The 20,507-nt window shown below is 43.3% G+C and overlaps 1 protein-coding gene across 1 annotated transcript; it reads left to right on the forward strand.

The window, feature by feature from the left end:
* Positions 1–3,164: 3,164 nt before the first annotated feature.
* On the forward strand, positions 3,165–6,442 carry LOC141126866 (E3 ubiquitin/ISG15 ligase TRIM25-like). Its single transcript, XM_073612885.1, has one exon. The coding sequence runs from the start codon at positions 3,497–3,499 to the stop codon at positions 4,976–4,978; it is 1,482 nt and encodes a 493-aa protein (XP_073468986.1). The 5' UTR covers positions 3,165–3,496; the 3' UTR covers positions 4,979–6,442.
* Positions 6,443–20,507: the final 14,065 nt, after the last annotated feature.

Raw genomic sequence — 20,507 nt, forward strand, 5'->3', positions numbered from 1 at the left:
AGGTAGGTATCGTTTGTTTTCCTCGTGACGGATTTTCAGGGGTGGTTATTTTCATTTCTCGAACCCGACTCGGTACGTAGGTGTTGTTTCTCATGCCCTGTACACACGACCGGTTTTTCCGTCGGAAAAAACTCTGAAGGTTTTTCCGACGGAATTCCGCTCAAGCGGTCTTGCATACACATGGGTCACACCAAAGTCCGACCGTCCAGAACGCGGTGACGTACAACACGTACGACGGGACTAGAAAAATGGAAGTTCAATAGCCAGTAGCCAATAGCTTCCGTCTCGTACTTTGCTTCAGAGCATGCGTCTTTTTTGGAACGTCGGAACAGCATACAGACGATCGGGTTTCCTGATAGTAATTAGTTCCGTCGGAAAAATTTAGAACATGTTCTCTATCTAAGTCCATCTGAATTTTCGACGGAAAAAGTCTGAAAGCGGTAGAGAAAGGAAGCGCCACCTGAGTGCAGTATTAGTGGGTACGTTAATGACACAACGTATGGTTAACACTTACAGGAAAACATACATAAAAAGCTCATCTGTGAGTAGGTGGTCCGTGGTGGATTCCTCGAGTCCCGGTCCAGATGATGCTGCCTATCCACTACGAGTCTTTCCCCTCGGTGGAAGCCCTCCCCCGGAAGTGTCGGCCCAAGTTTCTCCCTGATGGCCACAGGAGGAACCCCTAGCCGGTAAACCTTCCATCTGCAGCTCCACACCTCTGCAGCATCATTGTTGTATTGTTGTAAAGCTCCTGTTTGACCCTTAACACATAGGTCTTTAGAATCTATATATACAGTGGGGATGGAAAGTATTCAGACCATCCAACCTGACAGAACTGGAGAGGATCTGCAAGGAGGAATGGCAGAGGATCCCCAAATCCAGGTGTGAAAAACTTGTAGCATCTTTCCCAAAAAGACTCATGGCTGTATTAGATCAAAAGGGGCTTCTACTAAATACTGAGCAAAGGGTCTGAATACTTAGGACCATGTAATATTTCAGTTTTTCTTTTTTAATAAATCTGCAAAAATGTCAACAATTCGGTGTTTTTCTGTCAATATGGGGTGCTGTGTGTACAATATGGGGTGCTGTGTGTACATTAATGAGGAAAATAATGAACTTAAATGATTTTAGCAAATGGCTGCAATATAACAAAGAGTGAAAAATGTAAGGGGGTCTGAATACTTTCCGTTCCCACTGCATAATACTTAATACTCACCCCTTTGACACATGCACTCACTCACTTCATTCACATTGGTTTGATTACTTATTTATATCTAAACATGTTATTTGATAACTATATATTATTCTTTTTACCCATTATATCCTCCTTCTGGATATAACACTACAATACGATAAACAGATACAGCAACAACAATATAATATATTCTAATATACTGTATTCTTCTCCATACACATTGAGTCAAGAATCAAATACTCGTATATACAGGTGGGGATGTAGCTCATTGGGCGCTAGGACATTAATATTAATTAACACGAATACTGACTTGTGAGGATCCCTGGACCAGTGCCTCTATTTAGGAATCTCTGGATATGTGACATTTGTTCAGAATTCATCTTTCGAGTGGTAAATATAGTAATACAATATTACATATATATATAGTTGTCACTACAATATAAAGTGTTGGAACAATTACATTTTTTGATGTATTTCACCAGAATACAAATTCCCTGAAGAAGAGGGCAACAGCATTGGTCGAAACGCGTCAGCGCATTCATGTGGATGTCTATTAATTAATTGTATTTTTAATATCTGAAATGCATTGTATTACCAAACATTGATGGAATATTCTTTGAGACATTCCCGTAACCAGAGTTCTGTATTTTTGTTTTTTAATTTTTGATAAATGATCTGCAATTTGTTGTTTGCATAAATCAATGATTTTAATATATTTCCATTTTTCCTGATGAATATATCATTATGCCGCTAAAAAAAAAACACTTGGGGGAATTTCCCAATTCCGGGTTGTTCCTAAATTTGCCTGCCAGATATAGTTACCTTGGCCAATTGTCAGTAATCAATTGATTTCACCCTAAGACTGAAATTGCTGCACTTCTCTCTTCTGTCACTAAGTGGCCGGATGCTTGGTGACATTAGATAAGACAAGGGCAATGCAAGGACACATAAGGAGTATATGGGATATCTCAGCCAATGGGCAGGGGTTTTCTTGAATCCCTTGGCCTTCTGGGAGAACCTATATATTTGGGTGGCGTCAGGTGATCGGGGGAGCTGTGTCACCTGTCTGAGGGCCTATCCAGAAGCAAGAGAGGTGAAGAATCTGGAAACTTCAGCAGGTGTCAAGCCAGGGACCCAGCCAGCACAGGCTTGTAGAGCAGACTTGTGTGCCAAGCCAGGGACCGAGCAGGCCAGTGGGGTGAAGCTTGAGGAGTATCTGTGAGTGCCAAGTTATGGACCCAACAGGGAAGCGGGGGTGACACTTGAGGAAGATACTCGGTGAGAAGGTTAAAGAAGCTCAGGAGATCCAGTGGCAGTGGATCGGCAAGTCTAGTATGAGAGAGTGGGAGCTCAGTGGAGGGAAGATCTACAAGAAGTGATTGTAGAGGAAGTACAGAATTTTGTTACAACTTGTATTAGAAACTGTTATAAGACTGTTGCCATAGGAGACAGCGATCCTACACATGCAGATGTGGGGTCTTGCTGGATGCCTTTCTCTGAATGGCTGTTTACCTTTAGAAGTCTCAGAGTCTGCTAATTGACATTGCAACTACTAAAGGGTGTCCTGGCCCTAAACCCTCTCTCCCACAGTTCTGTTCAAGAGAAAATAAATCTTTTTGCATTCAAGAAGTGTCTGGCGTCCATGAATCTTCCTTGCACTACACCCACCATGCCTTGTAACCCACTCTACATAGAAGGGTGTCACTTGTCCCTAACTCTGGAGGTAACTATTAGGCCTAAAAAGGCCTTGCTACACGAAGAAGGAAGAAAAAGACCTGGCACAATGTTTGAGCGGCTTATAAAAATGTCCTTTATTTTCCCCAGCTAGGGAGATTATTGTTAGTGTTAGTTATTATCTGTGTTCCTCTACGTAAAGATTCCTATGACTATGAGTCTCAGCCTCACCCTGTGTAGGAATGTACAGAACTGGTTATAATGAGTGTCAGATACTTTCACTTTCATTTCTCTCTTCTGCTCTCAGCGATGGCGTCTGCTGATCTGAGGAAGGAGCTGGAATGTTCCGTCTGTCTGAACATTTATACGGATCCTGTAACCCTGAAATGTGGACATAAATTCTGCCGGTACTGTATTGTTTGTGTGTTGGATACACAGGAGAGGTCTGGAAGTTATTCCTGTCCTGAATGCAGATAAGAGTTCCAGGGGCGTCCTGCATTGCGGAGGAACATAACACTGCGTAACATAGTGGAGAATTTCCTGTCTTCTCTGCGAGATCAGGAGGAGTCCGGGGTCTTCTGTACTCAATGTATTCACACTCCTGTACCTGCTGTGAAATCCTGTCTGATGTGTGAAGCTTCTCTGTGTGACAATCACCTGAGAGTCCACAACAAGTCACCAGAACACGTCTTATGTGACCCCACCACTTCCCTGGAGAACAGGAAATGCTCCGTCCATAAGAAGATCCTGGAGTATTACTGCACTGAGGACTCCATCTGTATCTGTGTGTCTTGCAGTTTGGCCGGAGAACATCGGGGACACCAGGTGGTGACTCTGGATGAGGCCTCTGAGAAACTGAGTAAGGTTCTGCAGAAACTGATGACAAAGAGAGAGAAGATGGATAAAAGAGTCCAGAGTCTGCAGGAACGAAGAAGGAAAGTACAACAAAAAGCAGATGATGAAACGGAGAGAGTCACTTGCCTCTCCATAGACCTTGGAAGACGTCTGGAGAAGAGACTCCTGAGTAGCAGATCCCGGCGGGCAGAGCGAGACTCTCTATCACTTTCTGATAAAATCCAACAGCTGGAAATAAAGAAGGAGGAGCTGTCCAGGAAGATGGGTGGCATTAAGGAGCTGTCTAACACAATGGATCCACTGACTGTCCTACAGGAATCAGACACAGGTGACTTGTGTGATACTGAGGATGGAGATGATGAGGACAGAGAGAGACATGATATACTCCTCCATGATGGAGGGGATCTGGATGTGGGGGGGAACTCACACACATTGCACGCAGGTTTATCTGATATCATGTCTGGGGTAAATGTAGGGAAATATCCAGGCACACATGTCTATCCACATTCTACTGCAAAGGGAAAAAGTCACATCAATGCTGAACCATCCAGAAGACATCCCCAACCCTCCCCCACCATACAACTATCCACGAGATGTCCCCAACCCTCCCCCACCATACAACCATCCAGTAGACGTCCCCAACTCACTCCCACCACGCAATCCCCACACCGCCGGGCTGAAGGACCAAATATTGGGTCAGTACAGCAAACATCGGGGGTGTCGGGGGTTACAGACATATCACTGGATGTGAGTACAGCTTCCAATAATCTACATATATCAGATGACAGGAAAACGGCATCCTGGTCATCACATCAGAATCGCCCAGAAACACCGGAGAGATTTCGGCATCCTCAGGTGATAAGCAGTCAGAGTTTCTCCTCAGGGAGACATTACTGGGAAGTGGATGTCGGGTGGTCATTGAACTGGAGAGTTGGAATGTGTTACCCCAGTATAGACAGGAGAGGAGAGCAGTCAGGGATTGGATGTAATGAGAAGTCCTGGTGTTTGGGGAGGTGGGAGGGTAATCAGTACTCAGTGAGACATGACAGTCAACAGGTCCCATTACCCAGCCATGTCTCCAGTGACAGAGTCAGGATAGATCTGGATTATGAGGCCGGGCGGATCTCCTTTTATGAATTGTATGACCCAATCCAACACCTCCACACCTTCACCACCACCTTCACTGAGCCCCTCCATGTTGGGTTATGTGTATGGGATGGTGGTATGAGGATATCTGGAGGGAATCAGATGTGAGAGACTGGGCGGAGAATCTAAATATTGAAATACTTGGCCAATAGGAAGAAGCAGTGGACAAGATCCAACATCACTGATTTAGTTATAAAGCTGCAGGCTCCAGAGCTGTCATCTTCATTCCCCCTCTTCAATATCTAGTTTATCACTGACCAGGAACAAGCATACAGGGGTTCATAATGTTCAGGCTTTACTGGCTGCATGCTTGATCAGGGTCAGTAAAACACGAGGTAGTGTAGCCAGATTCAGAATGACGGCCTTGTAGCCTACATCTTTACAATGTATCTAAAGCAAAAAAGGGGGTTTTCAGGTTTGGATGAAGTGGGGAAGAATTAGAACCCCTGTATGATTTTTCTGCTATTTGGGGCTCCATTCGTTGGATTTCCATTCACTTCCTGTCCTACTGACAATTTTTTACTAGACAGGAAGTGAGGGGAACTCTCTAACAGACAGAAATAAACTAGAGTAGGGGAAGGCTAGAACCCTCTGTCTGACAAATTCATTTATCTGTGATTGTTTCTCCCCCATGACTGTGATTGGCTGTAATAATTGTCACTATAAGCACTGGTAGTGTCAGTCTTATGCCCCGTACACACGATCGGAAATTCCGCCAGCAAAAGTTGGATGTGAGCTCTTGGTTGGAAATTCCAACCGTGTGTATGCTCCATTGGACTTTTGCTGGCGCCAGCAAAAGATTGAGAGCAGGTTCTTTGTTTTTCAGACGGAAAAAGTTCTGTAGCAATTTCGACGCGCAAAATTCCTACACATGCTCGGAAACAATTTAAAGCATGCTCGGAAGTATTGAACTTCATTTTCTCGGCTCGTCATAGTGTTGTACCTCACCGCGTTCTTGACGGTCGAAAGTTCAGAGAACTTTTATGTGACCGTGTGTATGCAAGGCAAGCTTGAGCGGAATTCTGTCGGAAAAACCATCCAAGGTTTTTCCAACGGAAATTCAGATCGTGTGTACGCGGCATAATTCCTATCGGCTATGGTGTGGAGGTAGCGGGGATTAATAAAAAGATATCATTGATCACCAATTATTCTGGTGGTGTTGTGGGTGTGGTAGTGTGGACAGGTGATGGGGGTATACAGTCTCAGGAAGAGGAAATCCTCAGCTCTGTATATGGGAATATTCATCAACGATTGGATATAGATATAATGATCGGACGGATTGGGATTTATTACTAGAATCACCATTAACCCACTCAGTCCTGAAATAATCTGATCGTTTTGGCAGAGCAATTTTACATTTTCCCAATGGCCATATTCATTTGATAAAGGAAAAAATATATTATATGCTTTACTAATGATTACATTTCATTAACCACTTGCTTACAGGGCACTTATACCCCCCTTTCTGCCCAGACCAATTTTCAGCTTTCAGCGCTCTCACACTTTGAATGACAATTACTCAGTCATGCAACACTGTACCCAAATGAAATTTGTATCCTTTTTTTCACACAAATAGAGCTTTCTTTTGGTGGTATTTAATCACTAGTGGTTTTTTTTTATTTTTTTGTGCTATAAATAAAAAAAATACTGAAAATTTGGTGAAAAAATTCCCTTTTTTTTTGTTTCTGTCATAACATTTTGCAAAATAGTAATTTTTCTTCATAAATTTTGGCCAACATTTATACGGCTGCATATCTTTGGTAAAAATAACCTTAATTAGTGTATATTATTTGGTTTTTGTGAAAGTTATAGAGTCTACAAGCTATGGTGCCAATCATTGAAAATTGATCACATCTGATCACACCTGAAGTACTGACAGCCTATCTTTTTTCTTCAGACACTAACAAGCAAGGAAAGTACAAATACCCCCCTAGTAAGTCACATGGTAAGTTTTTTGAAGCTGTAATTTTTTCCTACAATTCTTTGCAAATTGAAGATTTGTGGGGTTTTTTTCTTTTTTCTTTTACAAAATTGTCATATTAACAGGTTATTTCTCTCACACAGCATATTCATACAACAAATTACACCCCAAAACACATTCTGCTACTCCTCCTGAGTATGGAGTTAACACATGTGTGAGACTTTTACACAGCCTGGCCACATACAGAGGCCCAACATGCAGGGAGCACCTTCAGGTGTTCTAGGGACATAAATTACACATATAAATTTCATGGCGACCTCTTACATTTTTGATGGCCCTGGAGCACCAGGACAATAGAAACGCCCACAAAATGACCCCATTTTGGAAAGCAGACACCCAAATGTATAATCTATGAGGCATAATGAGTCTTTTGAACAGTTCATTTTTTTCCAGAAGTTTGTGGAAAATAATGAAAACGCATTTAATTTCCACAAAGTTGTCCATTTTTAAGATATTTCCAAAACATAGCATGTACATAGCAAAAATGAGACCCCAAAATACATTCTGCTACTCCTCCTGAGTATGGCGATACCACATGTGTGAGACTTTTACACAGCCTGGCCACATACAGAGGCCCAACATTGAAGAAGTACCTTCAGGCTTTCTAGGAGCATAAATTACACATCTCATTTCTCAACCACCTATAATGCCGTGTACACACGATCGGAATTTCCGACAACAAAATCGTGGATTTTTTTCCGAAGGATGTTGGCTCAAACTTGGAGCACCATGACAATGGAAACGCCCACAAAAGAAAACACCCCATCGTATAATCGATGAGGCATTTCCGACAAGATTTGCGTGACCGTGTGTATGCAAGACAAGTTTGAGCCAACATCCGTCGGAAAAAAATCTACGGTTTTGTTGTCGGCAAATCGGATCGTGTGTACAGGGCATTAGAGTCTGCACCCAAGGAGCTTACAGCCAAACTGCTGATTTCTGCAATGCTGCTTTTCTGTATTTCACCCCTTTCACTTCCTTTAGATCTCCTTTAACCATCGCGTTCAGAAAGTAATTAACCACTTAAAGACCGAGCCTGTTTTTCAGTTAAAGTTAAAAACAAGTTTTTTTTGCTAGAAAATTGCTTAGAACCCCCAAACAATATACTTTTTTTTCTCCTAACACTCTAGAGAATAATATGGCGGTCATTGCAATACTTTTTGTCACGCCGTATTTGCGCAGCGGTCTTACAAGCGCACTTTTTTTGGAAAAAATTCACTTTTTTTAATTAAAAAATAAGACAACAGTAAAGTTAGCCCATTTTTTTTATATTGTGAAAGTAATATAATGTTACGCTGAGTAAATTGATACCCAACATGTCACGCTTCAAAATTGCTCCCGCTCGTGGAATGGCGTCAAACTTTTACCCTTAAAAATCTCCATAGGCGAAGTTTAAAATTTTTTACAGGTTGCATGTTTTGAGTTACAGAGGAGGTCTAGGGCTAGAATTGGTTTGAACACCGCTTTAATATGTGGGCGCTGCTCACGTATGCGTTCGCTTCTGCGTGTGAGCTCGTTGGGACGGGGTGCTTTAAAAAAAAAATTTCTTATTTATTTTACTTTATTTTATTGATTTTAAAACAGTTTTTTTTTAAGCTTGGGTCACTTTTATTCCTATTACAAGGAATGTAAACATCCCTTGTAATAGAAAAAAAGCATGACAGGACCTCTTAAATATGAGATCTGGGGTCAAAAAGTCCTCAAATCTCATATTTGGACTTTAATGCAATAAAAAGAAAATGTAATTTAAAAAAAATGACAACAAAAAAATGGCCCTTTAAGAGCTATGGGCAGAAGCGAAGTTTTGACGTTGCTTCCACCCTGCAATGGTATGGAGACGGGTGGGGACCATCTTCCCCTCACTCGTCTCCATACCAAGGAAGGAGAAGGACCCGATCGCGCAGGAGAGCGGCGGGAGGGGGGCCCCCTCTCCCGCTGCCGAAAGGGTGATCTCGCGGCGAATCCACCGCAGAGACCACCATTATTGTAAACAGAACCGCCCACTGAAAAGGTGGATACCTTGGTTGTGGCAGCAGCTGCTACCCTTACCGAGATATCCATCCATAAAGTGCCGATGTATATATACAGTTGGCGGTCATTAAGTAATTAATATTGTGATTTAAACTCTGTAGCTGTGTAAGACAAATGAAGGAAAATATACAGATAAGCCAGGGTTCCACTAATTATTCAAATCATTTCTCACACATAGTTCACCACTCTTGTCAGCATGACATCAGTGCATATATTTCATAGTATTTGTCTTTCTGTCCTTACATAACCGTTGAGTTTAAATCTGACCTTCCGTCTTTTTTTTATCTTTCACTTTGCCGCTGAGTCTCCTTTCTCCTGCTGCATTACAGATGTTCATGTACCAGCATGGTTACTAGTCAGGCTACGGCCAGCAGGGCACCCCTTTCAGATCATATAATCATGTGTTTTTGTTACGTAGGGTAGAGGAATCCTGGTCCTAGATTGATCGCTTTCATGTTGCACGTATTCGTACTAAATGGTAGTTTTGTATGCTTATGTCCCTTTTTTTCCCATAGTTGGTTTTTCTATATATCAGCAGGACACAAAGTGTTGTTTTTGCAGTTTGAGACACTTTTCAGGTAGGTATCGTTTGCAGACATCCCAACCTGCAAAAACTCATTTCAGGGAGGTGATGCAACGCGACCCCCCCCCCCCCCCCCCCCCCGCCGACACGTTAGTATATGTGCAAACATTTTCTGTGTGTGTGTATAATGTCACTCACATGCAGCCTACAGGAGATGGTCAGAGACTGAGGACATGATACAGGAGATGGTCAGAGACTGAGGACATGATACAGGAGATGGTCAGAGACTGAGGACATGATACAGGAGATGGTCAGAGACTGCAGACATGATACAGGAGATGGTCAGGGACTGCAGACATGATACAAGAGATGGTCAGAGACTGCAGACATGATACAAGAGATGGTCAGAGACTGCAGAAATGATACAAGAGATGGTCAGAGACTGCAGACATGATTCAAGAGATGGTGAGAGACTGCAAACATGATACAAGAGATGGTCAGAGACTGCAGACATGATACAAAAGATGGTCAGGGACTACAGAGATGATACAAGAGATGGTCAGGGACTGCAGACATGATACAAGAGATAGTCAGAGACTGCAGACATGATACAGGAGATGGTCAGAGACTGCAAACATGATACAAGAGATAGTCAGGGACTACAGACATGATACAAGAAATGGTCAGGGACTACAGACATGATACAAGAAATGGTCAGGGACTGCAGACATGATACAAGAAATGGTCAGGGACTGCAGACATGATACAAGAAATGGTCAGGGACTGCAGACATGATACAAGAGATGGTCATAGACTGCAGACATGATACAAGGGATGGTCAGAGACTGCAGACATGATACAAGGGATGCTCAGAGACTGCAGACATGATACAAGGGATGCTCAGAGACTGCAGACATAGAACAAGAGATGTAAACCCCCTGTGCAATCCCCCTAATGTAACCCTCCCCCTGTGCAATGCCCCTAATGTAAAACTACCCTGCTAGCGGCCGAACACCGCCACTAAAACTAAGGTAAAGCGTCGCAAAAAATAGCGCAGTTTTACCGCCGACGCTGCCCCCGCCCCAGTGTAAAAGGGACCTTAAGCCCCGGACCATTTGGCTGGCAAAAGACCATTTGGCTGGCAAAAGACCAGAGCGTTTTTTGCAATTCGGCACTGCGTTGCTTTAACTGACTTTTTGCTATAATAAATATCCCCCAAAAATATATTAAAAAAAACAATTTTTTTCCTCAGTTTAGGCCGATACGTATTCTTCTACATATTTTTGGTATAAAAAAAATCGCAATAAGCGAATATTGATTGGTTTGTGCAAAAGTTAAAACGTCTACAAAATAGGGGATAGTTTTATGGCATTTTTATTATTTTTTATTTTTTTTTACTAGTAATGGCAGCGATCTGCAATTTTTATTGGGACTGCGACATTATGGCGGACACGTCGGACAATTTTGACACATTTTTGGGACCATTGGCATTTTTACAGCGATCAGTGCTATAAAATCGCACTGATTACTGTAAAAATGTCCCTGGCAGTGAATGGGGTTAACACTAGGGGGCAGTGAAGGGGTTAAGTGTGTCCTGTTGTGTGTTCTAACTGAACGGAGGAAGGGACTATGCAGGGGAGATGACAGATCGCTGTTCATACTCTGTAATTTTTAATATTTTGCATTCACCAATGCAAAGGCCGGGTTCACAGGGACATTGGGGACAGTGGTAGCTGGTATCTCCTCGAAATCCTCTTTTGCTGTATACTCAAAATCTTTTCTGGAGTCCTTGGCCTGCTTCCGATGGTGGAATGTTGTCCGGGAAGTGGCGCTCATGAAGTCGGCTAACAGCATCAGAGCAAAGGTTTTCTGGGGGGGTCTTTCATTGGTAGAAGAGGGACGTGACAACTTCTTCAATGAATTTTAGGAAGTGGGCAGGGCTTTCCATGGATTTGGTGTGAATTATGTAGGCATTATAGATTGCCAAATTAATTAAATAGGGCTAAAGCATTTGGTCGTTGAAATCCACCCCCCCCCCACCCCCCATGTAGAGATTGTATTCTTGTACACATGTTGGCTTTTCAATGGGACCTCTCTGAACTTCAATAGTAGTGTCCTCATGGATGGTGGACATCATGTACACATTCCTGGTATCCTCCCACCTCAAGGCCAGCACTTCATTGCATCTCAAAGTTGCCCTTCCTCCCCTTCGCAATATCTTATTCACTATGGTTTGTGGGAAGCCCTTCCTATTCTTTCTGGAGGTTCCACAGGCCAGGGTTTTTGCGAGGTATAGGTGTTTGAAAAGGGGCAGGCCGGTGTAGAAGTTATCCAGGTATATGTGGTAACCTTTCTTCAGCAGGTCCCATACAATTTTACCAGTTGTGCCCATGTAGGCCGGGCACTCAGGGGGCTGGAGCTGGGAATCTCTTCCTTTGTATATATGCGAAACGCGTACAGATATCCCGTGACTCTCTCGCAAAGCTTATAATATTTCACTCCGTATCTGGCCCTTTTGCTAGGAATGTATTGCTTTATTCTTAGCCGGCCTGAAAAGGGTACCAGGGATTCATCTACACATATATGCTGATCGGGGACATAGAGTTCTGCAAATCGTTGGAAAAAGAAATGAATGAGTGGGCAAATTTTATATAACTTATCATTATTTGGATGATTGCGGGGAGGGCACTGGGTGTTGTGGTTGAAATGAAGAAAGCGCATTATCATCTCGTATCGGGACCCGGACATTACAGAAGAATAAATGGGCATGTGGTGGATGGGTTTGGTGGACCAATAGGCATGCCCTTCAATTTTTTTTGTAAGCCCCATGTTTATGGTGAGGCCCATAAACACTTTGAACTCCTCCAGAGTCAAATCCTTCCACTAAAACGGATGGGCGTATGCTGCTGGGCGTATAAATTGGTCTGGTCCACGATGAAATGCAGCAAAGTGTCAGGCAAAAATAAATAAAAACAACAGATTTCAGTAAAATTTTGCGTATTGGCCTGCACACCTGGGTGTGCGGTGAAAGGGGGGATTCTTGCTGAGTCAGAAGGCAGCCATGTTGGATTAAAAACACACAAAAGATGCAGCGCTAACATAGCATGTGAAAAAAAACTTAATTTTAAAACAAGGTGAGACCAAGGAAAACTAAGGCAGAGTCTCTCTAAGATACCAGCAAAAGATCAATGGTAAATTATCATGTGAAACATATCTTGTGAACAATATTGAATAAACAAGACATATGTGAAAAAAATGCTTGACAAGTGAGATATATAAAGAAAAAAAAAAAAGAGTCCCATTAAGATTCCAGTCCATGAATTGGCAAGGAAATGACAGACATCCGTGATAATGCAGGGGAAAAAAACAATGATATCCTTCACGTGACTTCACACCCAAAGTGCGTAACGTAATCTGCTCACCAGATGGCGATGACTGTTAATTACAGCAGTCTCGCCCAGCGCAGGGAAATCGATCTCCCCAAAGCCCAAGACACAGTGCCGGAATAGCAATTATAGGCAGGTAGTACTCGAAAACATAAAACGAGAAACTTCCATAGTGCAATATGTCAATAAAGATAATTTATTAACCACTTAAGAACCAGCCTCGTTTTGGATTTTGGGTGTTTACATGTTTTTTTGCTAGAAAATTACTTAGAACCCCCAAACATTATATATGTTTTTTTTTTTTCTAACACCCTAGAGAATAAAATGGCGGTCGTTGCAATACTTTTTTTTGCACCGCATTTGCGCAGCGGTCTTATAAGCGCACTTTTTTGGAAAAAAATTCATATAAATAAGAAAACTGTGAAGTTAGCCCAATTTTTTTTTTATATTGTGAAAGATAATGTTACGCCGAGTAAATTGATACCCAACATGTCACGCTTCAAAATTGCGCCCGCTCGTGGAATGGCGTCAAACTTTTACCCTCAAAAATCTTCATAGGCGACGCTTAAAACATTCTATTCTTGCGTTACAGAGGAGGTCTAGGGCTAGAATTATTGCTCTCACTCTACCGGTCGCGGCGATACCTCACATGCGTGGTTTGACCACCGTTTTCATATGCGGGCGCTACTCGCGTATGCGTTCGCTTCTGCGCGCGAGCTCGTCGGGACGGGGGGGGTTTAAAAATTTTTTTTTTATATTTCTTAATTATTTTACATTATTTTATTTATTTTTACACCGTTTAAAAAAAAAAAAATTGTGTCACTTTTATTCCTATTACAAGGAATGTAAACATCCCTTGTAATAGAAAAAAGCATGACAGGTCCTCTTAAATATGAGATCTGAGGTCAAAAAGACTTCACATCTCATATTTACACTAAAATGCAATAAAAAAAAAAAAAAAAAGTAATAAAAAAAAAATGACATTGAAAAAAATATGCCTGTAAGAGGCGTGGGCGGAAGTGACGTTTTGACGTCACTTCCGCCCAGCAGTGTCATGGAGACAAGTGGGCGCCATCTTAGCCTCACTCGTCTCCAGGCACAGGAGGGAGGTGGACGTGATCGCCTTACCGGAGCCGTCGGTAGCGGCGGAGGGCACCGGATCGCGGCGGCAGGCCCTCTCCCCGCAGGGACCACTTTTATCAGAAAGAGGACCGCCGCACGAAAACGGGGATGCCGGGGTTATGGCAGCTATATAGGAGACGCATTTCTGTCAAGATAAAGCCCCCAACTTGACTCGCAAAAAATTCCCACCTATATACTTCGCCAACTCTCCAAACAAAACAAAAGGAGCACTCACCGCTATTAAAGACACAGTAGCTTTTAAGCTGACCACCTCTACTGCTGACCCACAAGGAAGATATCTCATCCTAGTTTGCGAAATCAACAATGCTACTTACACAATTGTGAACGCTTATGCCCCCCACAAAGCAGGCCAACTACATTTTCTTCGCAAGATGTGGAAAAAAGTAAGCAAAATCAAACAAGGTCGCACAATTATCTGCGGAGACTTTAACCTAGCTCCAGATGCTTCCATTGACACCAAAGGCCCTACACCCAAAAAACCCAGACAGGCTAATCTACTCTCTTTTCTTCATGCCAATGACCTGACCTGTCCGACATTTGGAGATGTCAACATTCTACGGAAAGAGACTTTACCTTCTTTTCCAAATCCTCATTGCACTTACTCGGAATAGACTTCAATAGACTTTGATAGCTCCTTCAAGATGCCATCAAATCAGAGATTCACACCATAACTTGGACAGATCACGCACCCATATCCCTGACTTTGGGCGACAAAAATGGGAAGCTCCTTTGCATCCAATTGGAGGAATGACCCACATCTGATGTCAGACCCCACTAACTTTGCTGTAATACAAAAAAGTCTACATGATTATTTTGACCCTAACAGTCAATAATCCTGCCACCCTATGGACTGCACACAAGGCATATATCCGAGGTATACTCCCTTAAACTCAGTTCTTAAGCTAAATGCCAAAGGACACAGCGGCTCACAGAGCTTCTGGCCTTCATAACCGAACTAGAGCAGATGAACAAAAACAACACCACATCATCAACTAGTGAAAAAATTTTTGAAGGCCAGGAATGACCTCAGGGCATTTCTAAATGCTAAACACGCCAAATCCCTATTGAAATTGCATGCTAACTTGTATACACCTGGCAATAAAGCCGGCAAACTACTAGCGAGCCAAATCAAACAAAGAAGAATCAAACAAAATACTATTTGCCGCTAGATTACTCATCATGCGCAAATGGAGAAGTTCATTAATCCCGAATATCTCCGATGTTAAGCTCTAACTAAACTTAGTCAAAGATTATGAACTTTATTCCGCTCTGAAAAACAACACTTATGTCAAATACACCAATGGGTGGAAACCCTGGCTAAAAATCCGGAATGTACGAAAGTAATATACCCAAATGTATGTATGTAACAAATGACTGCTGTTGTGTTTTGACCTTTGTTCTCCCTGATCTGTAACCCTCAAAATGGGCTATTAGACTGTAACCGTTGCTATTACTTCTTACACATACAGTATCTCACAAAAGTGAGTACACCCCTCACATTTTTGTAAATCTTTTCTTCTACCTTTTCATGTGACAACACTGAAGAAATGACACTTTGCTACAATGTAAAGTAGTGAGTGTACAGCTTGTATAGTATAGTGTAAATTTGCTGTCCCCTCAAAATAACTCAACACACAGCCATTAATGTCTAAACCGCTGGCAACAAAAGTGAGTACACCCCTAAGTGAAGATAGCCAAATTGGGCCCAAAGTGTCAATATTTTGCGTGGCCACCATTATTTTCCAGCACTGCCTTAACCCTCTTGGGCATGGAGGTCACCAGAGCTTCACAGGTTGTCACTGGAGTCCTCTTCCCCTCCTCCATGACGACATGACGGAGCTGGTGGATGTTAGAGACCTTGCGCTCATGACACCACTTAGGACCACCAGGGATGCCAACCAGGACCACAAGGGATGCTGATCATGGATGCCCACCCAGTACCACCAGGGATGCCACCCAGGACCCCCAGGTATGCCCACTCATGACACCAGGGTTGCCAAATCCGTGCCCATTGTAGATCAGTGTCCCAGCAGTAAAGCCTGCCAGTGGCTCCTCATCAGTGCTGCCTATTAGAGCCATCTATCGGTGCCCATCAGTGCCACCCATTAGTGTCAATAACACTTAGAAAACCTGCGCTTAGGATATGTCTTTATGGTATAGGAACAGGTTGCTGCCTCCCCTACGCTGTGCACTCACAAGGGGTACTCTGCTGACCATATAAGAACTTAAAGAAGATGGGGTTAGTTGGCGCTACCTGGAAAAAACCTCAATGCTCGTTGCATCTACAGGATAAACTGTACAAATGGTTTTATGTTAATGCAATTTGGCACGTCAGTGTACCTTTCATCCCCGTCAGTAGGTGGAATGAAATACCCCTGGTGGCTGATAGGAGTAGGTGGGAGGGGTCCTTAGATCTGCTTGGTCTAGGCTTCATTCTATGAACTGTGGTGTGCTCATGTGGCCTATGGTATCTCTTTTACTTTATAAACGGTTTTGAGTTTTCTTGCTCTTTGTGCATACATATGATGTGGCTGATGCAGATGTAAACTCACATTATTTGGATATATTCACTGTGACATATGGTATGCCTTAGCCCTAATGCAGCAATTTTAGTTACACCTGTATGGTTGACATAAGCTAAAGAGCACCACACTGGGTGATTGCTTGCTTCGCCTATACAGTTGGCATAGTGTGTATCAATACATATAGAGTAGACCCTTTCTGGTAATACACTGCGCCAATTTAGGCAATTTATTTATAAGTTGCCCTGCTTACTGTTCATACACATTCATTATTGATCAGGGATCTTAGGACCCCTCCCACCTACTCCTATCAGCCACCGGGGTATTTCATTCCACCTACTGACGGGGATGAAAGGTACACTGACGTGCCAAATTGCATTAACATAAAACCATTTGTACGGTCTATCCTGTAGATGCAACTAGCATTGAGGTTTTTTCTAGGTAGCGCCAACTAACCCCATCTTCTTTAAGTTCTTATACACCCATTAGTGTCGCCTATCAGTGCCCATCAGTGGGCATTCTAATCTGTCTCACAAATCATCCACAACGCACACCAAACCTAAGTTATGTGCAATATATGAGCACCTTGTCCCAAAGAACAATCATAGCAAATACTGAAAAACACCCGCGTATCAGTTTCTAGGGGAGATGCCCTTTTCATCGTCTGAATTTTGTACATTCGACAACATTACTGACCCCATTTTCCACTTTTTCTCACATGAAAGGCACAGTAAATCTGTCCATACAATGTGCACAAGAGATGTAAAATTGTTAATTACATAATTTTGTGCTTCTGTTAAATGGGTTATCATTTGCTGAGTAGTTGTCCTTTTTGGTGAAATTTTTGTAAAACAATAAAAAACACCAAAAACACCAGCGCTCAGCAATCAAGTCATGTGTAACATGTAAAGCCAGGGAAATGAAAGTCAGTAGAGAGAGATATCAGTCCCAGTGCTGCTGAAAACAACCATATGGATCAAGCAATATAAAACAGAGATCTGTGGAGGCTCTTTACCACGTGATCAGCCATGTCCAATCACGGCTGATCAGGATGTAAACAGGAAGAGCCGGTGATCGGCTTTTCCTCACTCGCGTCTGACAGACGCGAGTAGAGAAGAGCCGATCGGCGGCTCTCCTGACAGAGGGGGTCTTCGCTGATTGTTTATCAGCACAGCCCCCCCTCGGATGCCCACACTGGACCACCAGGGATGCCACCAGGACCACCAGGGAAGCCCCCAGCATGTGGATGGCCAGCTACATCGCCCATGGCCATCCACATGTGAAAATCAATGCCCAACATATGCCAATCAGTGCCCACAAATGGGCACTAACTGGCACCTCTATGGCACAATAAAAATGAGTGATGCCCAGCAATGCCACCCACAGGGGCGGACTGACCATTCGGGCCCTCGGGCACTGCCCGAGGGCCCCTTGCCACCAAGGGGCCCCATCAGGGTTGCCAGCCTCAATAAAACCAGGGACAGTATGTAAAAATCTGTGTTTTTTTAAATATCCCAAGATTATAGCTGCCCCACCTCTCCAGTACCTTTTCAGTGTGTGTATGTGTATTCTGTGTGTGGGGGCCCCATAATCTCCTATTGCCTGGGGGCCCCATAATCTCCTATTTCTCGGGGGCCCCATAATCTTCTACTATTGCCCGGGGGCCCCATAATCAACTATTGCCCGGGGGCCCATGAGTTGTCAGTCCACTCCTGGCCACCCATCAGTGTCATCAGTGTCCATCAGTGCCACCTATCAGTGCCCATCTGTGCCCACCTACCAGTGCCCATCCGTGCCACCTATCAGTGCCACCCATAAGTACCAATCAGTGCCACCCATAAGTACCCATCAGTGCCGCCTATGAGTGCCCATCAGTGCCGCCTATGAGTGCCCATCAGTGCCACATACCAGTGCCACCTATCAGTGACACCCATCAGTGCCGCCCATCATCAGTGCCCATCAGTGCCACCTCATTGGTGCCACCTCATCGGTGCCGCCTTATCAGTGCCCGTCATTGAAGAAGAAAACATACTTATTTACAAAAAGACATTTTTTTTCAAAATTTTCGGTCTTTTTTTATTTGTTGCGCAAAAAATAAAAATCGCAGAGGTGATCAAATACCACCAAAAGAAAGCTCTATTTGTGGGAACAAAATGATAAAAAATTCAGTTTGGATACAGTGTAGCATGACCGCGCAATTGTCATTCAAAGTGCGACAGCGCTAAAAGCTGAAAATTGGCGCCTGGGCAGGAAGGTGTGTAAGTGCCCCGGTATTGAAGTGGTTAAGAAGGAAAAAAAAAGGCTTAACAAGGTCACTGACATTCCACTGAGCAACATGGAGCCAAGTTTTTACACAGTGTCATCCGGGCTGCTAATTCCAGGAAAGGAGGGGGGGGGATGGGGGTGTGTGGAGACAAAGACTGCAATCTGAACCCGTGCTGTGGAGCGGTGCAGTCACGGTGGAACAATGACACTGTTGCGCTGATGATAACCCTGCTTTGGGGGAATGCCTACCGCACCGACAATCAGCGAGAGGAAGGAGAGAAGCTTCGGCCCCTGTGAGTCCGTGACATCAGACCAGCTGAGACGCAGACTAATGGCCCGTACACACCATCCGAATATCGTACGACCGTTTTCGCTTAATAGTCGCAAGTAGAAACTGAATAGCTAAATAAAGTCAAGAAAATTCTCGTACGACAGAAAAAACAAAAAATCTGAAGTGATGTCATGTGTTGTAACGTATTCCTATTCAATTTTCGGACGACAACTATACTGACTGACCGAAAATCGTACTATCTGGAATCGCGCGAGGAAAAATTTTCGTGCATGCCAGATCGTATAAGATCGGATGAACGGTCCTGATCGGCTGTCGAAAGTAGTGCACACACGATCCGAAAATCGTACGATTCTTCCTCGGACGACCGTTTTCGTACGATATTGGGATCGTGTGTAGGGGCCATCAGAGGAGACAGGGGCTCGGCGTTGCAGGAACGGCTCAACTGTTACACACATGCACACACCTTGATCAGCAGTGCGGTCCAGTGATTGAGCACAATGGTAGGGCTTGGAAGGGATGGACAACCGCACTGGGATGGCTGGAGAAGCTAGTTGAAAATAGCTATAAGCCGCGGTACAGGCCACCATGGGATCACAATGTGGGAACATAAATCCTTCCTGTTCAACGATCTGAACAGACAAGCCGGGATGACCAAAGTAGCTGTGCGGGTTGCCCGGGATGGTCCGGGATGGGGGTCCCAGCAAAGATGAATACGGGGATGTTGTGACTCAGTCCCTAAGCTATAATATCTGTTGTCTTGACGACGCGTTTCACGCGCATGTGCTTTATCACAGTCAAGGAAGAGGGCAACAAGGGAAGTATAAGTAGTCTAAAGAGGGCAGGGGATAGGGGTCCCAGCAAAGATGAATACAGGGATATTGTGACTCAGTCCGTAAGCTATAATATCTGTTGTAAGCTATAATATCTGTTGCCTTGAAGACGCGTTTCGAGCGCACGCGCTTTTTCACAGTCAAGGAAGAGGGCAACAAGGGAAATATAAGTAGTCTAAAGTGGGCGGGAAAATGAACTGAGTAGAGGGGCAGCGTAGAGCTCACTATTATTATTAACCCCTCGTTGCTCAGTGGATTAACAAATATGCAACATTACTACAATAAACTCAAGAAGAATCCGAAAATACATATTCCTAATAAAAATCGCATATACCTATCAAAATATAATGATAAAAATAGAAAATGAAGTATAAAAAACACTACACATAAATACAATTATTTTATTTAAAAAAAAGTGTCGGAAAGAGCTTATTATTGATATCAAATTAATTCTATAAACATACTAGGAGTACCTAAAAATCAATAAGGAACCCCTAGATGAGACAACATGTTTCTAATTCCTCATTTAACCCTTTCGGGGCGAGTGAATCAAACATGTATATCCAGAATAGTTCCCTTTTGCATAAGAGGGAAAAACCTCTCATTGGTAGTAAGTGTTCCTCTGGGGATGGTTTCTATAACAAACACCTCCAGGCTTTTAATA

The sequence above is a fragment of the Aquarana catesbeiana genome, linkage group LG01 (genome assembly GCF_042186555.1).
Source record: "Aquarana catesbeiana isolate 2022-GZ linkage group LG01, ASM4218655v1, whole genome shotgun sequence".
Taxonomy (NCBI): Eukaryota; Metazoa; Chordata; class Amphibia; order Anura; family Ranidae; genus Aquarana; species Aquarana catesbeiana.